Source organism: Apteryx rowi, unplaced genomic scaffold (genome assembly GCF_003343035.1).
Source record: "Apteryx rowi isolate R43461 unplaced genomic scaffold, aptRow1 scaffold_570, whole genome shotgun sequence".
NCBI classification, from domain to species: domain Eukaryota; kingdom Metazoa; phylum Chordata; class Aves; order Apterygiformes; family Apterygidae; genus Apteryx; species Apteryx rowi.
This window is the reverse complement of record NW_020450839.1, coordinates 266,548-270,072: the sequence shown is the minus strand read 5'-3', so window position 1 is coordinate 270,072 and position 3,525 is coordinate 266,548. Positions and strand designations below refer to the sequence as shown.

Genomic DNA, 3,525 nt, shown 5'->3' with positions numbered 1-3,525 from the left:
TGCATCGCCATCCCATCCCCTTGTGGGCAGCTGGGGGGTCCCATCCCCCTCACCCCCCGCAGCACCCAGGGTCCCCGCCAGCCTGGGGGCTGCACAGGTCCCCCCTCGCCCATGGGCAGGTTTGCCCCCAGCCCAGGAGCTCAGCTCAGCTCCCACCTTCCTGGATCCAGGGTGCGTCTGGGCACGGAAGGGCCAGTTTGGGGCTGGCAGGAGGGGGGACCCCCCTCGCCTGCTCCTTGGGGGGAGCAGTGGAAGCAGCAGGTGGGAAATCCTCCCCCAAGCAAGCGCCTGCTCGCTGCATCCTGCACGGTTTGTTTTCAGCCACAAGCTCCACAAACAGCCACGATCACCGCGGATCCCCCCGGCATGCAAACGGCGCACTACCAGAACCAGCCTCGCATACCTGGAACGTATTTACAGACAGAAGTAAGACGCGCTGGGAAAGATCAGCCTCAGATATAAATAGCCAACACTGAAATCTGCCATCTGCTGCAAAGGACAAGGAAGGAACATCAACCGCCACCAACAGAGGTTAACACAGAGGGGCACGCATGTGCCCGCGGGCCGGAGCGGGGCACGGCCAGAGCGCCGCTAGCTCTGCCCCCCACGGAAACATGCACAGAGCCCGATGCACTAGGTAACACCACACCAAACGACGACGACAAGGTGTCTGTTTTATCCACCTGCAAGAATGTCTCCAGCCCGCATTTCTCCCCCCCTCCTGGCGTTTGCCAGCCGGTTGGACCAGGCTGGTATGGGAGACAGGAAGAGGGGAAGTGGGGGGAGCAGGAGACTACAGAGCCTGACGGGTCCCATGCAGGGAGCTGGGTCTGCTGGGCGCGAGGGGCTCGCAGCCCCCTGCCAAGGGCAGCCCCACAGCTGGAGTCTCCCCCCCCCCCACAGTGGGGCAGATGCTCACAGGCTCCAGAGTAGCTCTGGATGGGGAAGGAGCCCACAGATGCAGGGAAGGGGAGCCCAGGGCAGCCAGCCCCAGCCCATCACCCTTCGAGGACACCCTGGAGATGTCCCAGATGCTCTCCAGGCTCAGCACCTGCAGGCACAGGGTCACCAGCACCCATGGAGAGATGCTCCTGCTGCTTTGCCTCCCATCAGCGAGGGCATCCGCCGGGGCAACCCGCTGGGCACCCGTGCCTGGGTCTGCCCATGCACCCAGGGTGCCGGGTGCCAGGTCTCCCACCTCCCTCCCGTCATCAGGGGCCAGGGAACAAGCAGCCTCCTGGGTCTGAGCAAGCCCAAAGGCCCCTGAACCACAGGGCAGTTTCCCAGGCAGCAGCAAGAGGGACCTGGCTCTGGGCAGGCAGGAACGGCTCCCGGGAGATCGCAGGGCCTCGGAGGAAGCCGGCTGCACACCCTGCACGCTCCCGCAGGGAATGGGCCTGGGCAGAGGCCAGGAAAGGCTCTAGAAGAGCAGAAATCTGCTTTATCCCCTCCGTTTGGGGGTCACTTACCAGGAGCTCCAGGGCACCTCTGCCCACGCTTGGGTCACCTTGGCAGTATTTTCTCAGCAGTCTCCAGGGCTAGAAACTGGTCTCAAACTAAAGCAGATTGATGCCATCATCTGCCCCAGGAGCGTGGGCTTAGAGAGGTGGTAGTTAGTTTGCTACAGAGACCTACCCACCTGCAACCTTCCTGCCGGAGACCACAAGAACCGGGGAGGAAGAGCCCAGCGGTGACATCCCCCATTCCCAGGGGACAGGGCTGGCAGCTGCCTGCCAGGATCCGGGAGATCCGGCCCCCAGGAAGGGAGCAGGGGGAGAGGCTGCGGCCGCCGGCCAGCTGCGGGGGGCTGATGGGGGCAGAGCCCCTCGCAGCGCCCCGAGGCGGTAGCGCTCCGGGACCCCAGCCCTCCGCGCCCTGCTCCGGGGGCCAGGGCTGGCCCAGCCTCCCGCACCGCAGCCCCGGGCGCCCACCAAGCACCTACAGGCAGGGCAGGAGGGCGGTGAGCGGGAGCTCCTTCTCCCCCAGCAGCGTGTCCCGCTTAAGGCTGCTGCCCTTGTTGACCACTTTGAGCTTCAGGGACATCTTCCTGGCGTGGCCGGGGCCCAGCCCATCAAAGAAGAAGTCCTCGTTGAAGACGGGGTTGCGGCTGTTCTTGATGATGGTGCTGCGCTGCTTCTGCAGCTTGCCGGGGTTGAGGCACAGCGAGACGCAGCAGTTGATGCTGCGCAGGTCGACCAGGGCATCGTAGAGGTCCTCAGCGGAGATGAGCCGCACGCGGAGCCGAGCGTTGGAGGGGTTGTAGTCGGCGGCCAGGCGCAGGCTCCCACCGCGGCTGAGACGCAGGCTGTGCTCCCGGTCGCGGCTCTGCGGCAGGTCCAGGGGCAGCAGGGCTGGGGGCGGCTGGCCCCCCGCTGGGGCGCTCCTGGAGCGGCGCTGGGCGCTGGGGCTGGTGTCGGCCGAGCTGTCGTCGGTGGAGAGCGAGCTGTTGCGGGCCACCGAGTGCTTCAGCTTGATGACCTTGGACTGGCTCTCCTGGCTGAAGATCTTGAGCAGGGAGACGGAGCGGGAGAGCAGCGGGGAGCCGAAGGGTGAGGACTCGGCCGAGGAGCACGTGTCGCTCTCGCCGCCGCTGAAGTAGCGGCCGGGGTGCATGAGGGCTGCGCCCAGGTCAGCGGGTGCCCGCGGCCTGCTCTCGCCGTTGAGCTTGGCCCGGCGCTGGGCGCCCGGCGAGGTGGCCGGCGAGGGGCAGAGGCTGCTGTGCTCGCTGTGGAAGAGCGACTCTTTGCGGCGCGTGTGGGGGCTCTCCACCAGCGTGGCGAAGCCGTAGGACGTCTGCGCCTTGGGCACGTAGGGCAGCGACATGGCCGTCTGCGCCTGCGGGTCCGCGTTGGTGCCGAAGCCCCCTTCGGCCGCCCAGTCCTCGGCACTCTCGATCTGGATGATGTGCCGGCCGGCGGCCCGGGCACGGGAGCGGCTGGGCAGCCGGGGGCTGCGCGGGGGCTTGCGCCCCGCCAGGTCCTGCTCCGAGGCCGAGGCGCCCAGGGGGGGCGGCGCGGGGGGCTCGGGGCCCTCAGCCTCGGCAGGCGCCGCGCTCAGCTTGGGCGGGATGAAGAAGTCGGGGATCTTGTCGGGGGTGAGCACGTTGCTGTAGCGGGAGCCCCGTGGAGACTCCTCCGGGCCGCCCCGGGACCCGCCGTTCTCCGCCACGCCGCGGAGCCGCTCCAGGAGCCACATGGTGCCGCAGGCTGCAAGAGACCCGCGGGCAGCACCGTCACGAGGGACCGGCACCGGCAGGGGGACCGGGACCTGCCAGCCCCGGGGGACCCTGCGCAGAGGCAGGAGCTGGGCACCGGGGGAAGGGGGATGTAGGGATGCCCGGTTGCACCGCAGGGCACCGGGAGACCGGGACCCACCAGCCCGGAGAAGAAGGAAATCGTCCACACCGAGGGGCACCGGGACCCACCAGCCCAAAGAAGGGAGGGGGAAGCGGCCGCACCGAGGGGCACCGGGGAAATCGGGATCTCCCAGCCCCGGGGAAGCGGCCGCACCGAGGGGCACCGGGGA

The 3,525-nt window shown here is 68.2% G+C and overlaps 1 protein-coding gene across 1 annotated transcript; it reads right to left on the bottom strand.

Moving 5' to 3' along the window:
* Nucleotides 1–1,938: 1,938 nt before the first annotated feature.
* On the bottom strand, nucleotides 1,939–3,195 carry C2CD4C (C2 calcium dependent domain containing 4C). Its single transcript, XM_026082305.1, has one exon. It carries the CDS (start codon nucleotides 3,193–3,195, stop codon nucleotides 1,939–1,941), a length of 1,257 nt encoding a protein of 418 aa, XP_025938090.1.
* Between the last annotated feature and the right edge of the window lie 330 nt (nucleotides 3,196–3,525).

Excerpts from the sequence above, each read along its gene's own strand:
- C2CD4C (XM_026082305.1), bottom strand. The coding sequence starts at position 3,195 with ATGTGGCTCCTGGAGCGGCTCCGCGGCGTGGCGGAGAACGGCGGGTCC.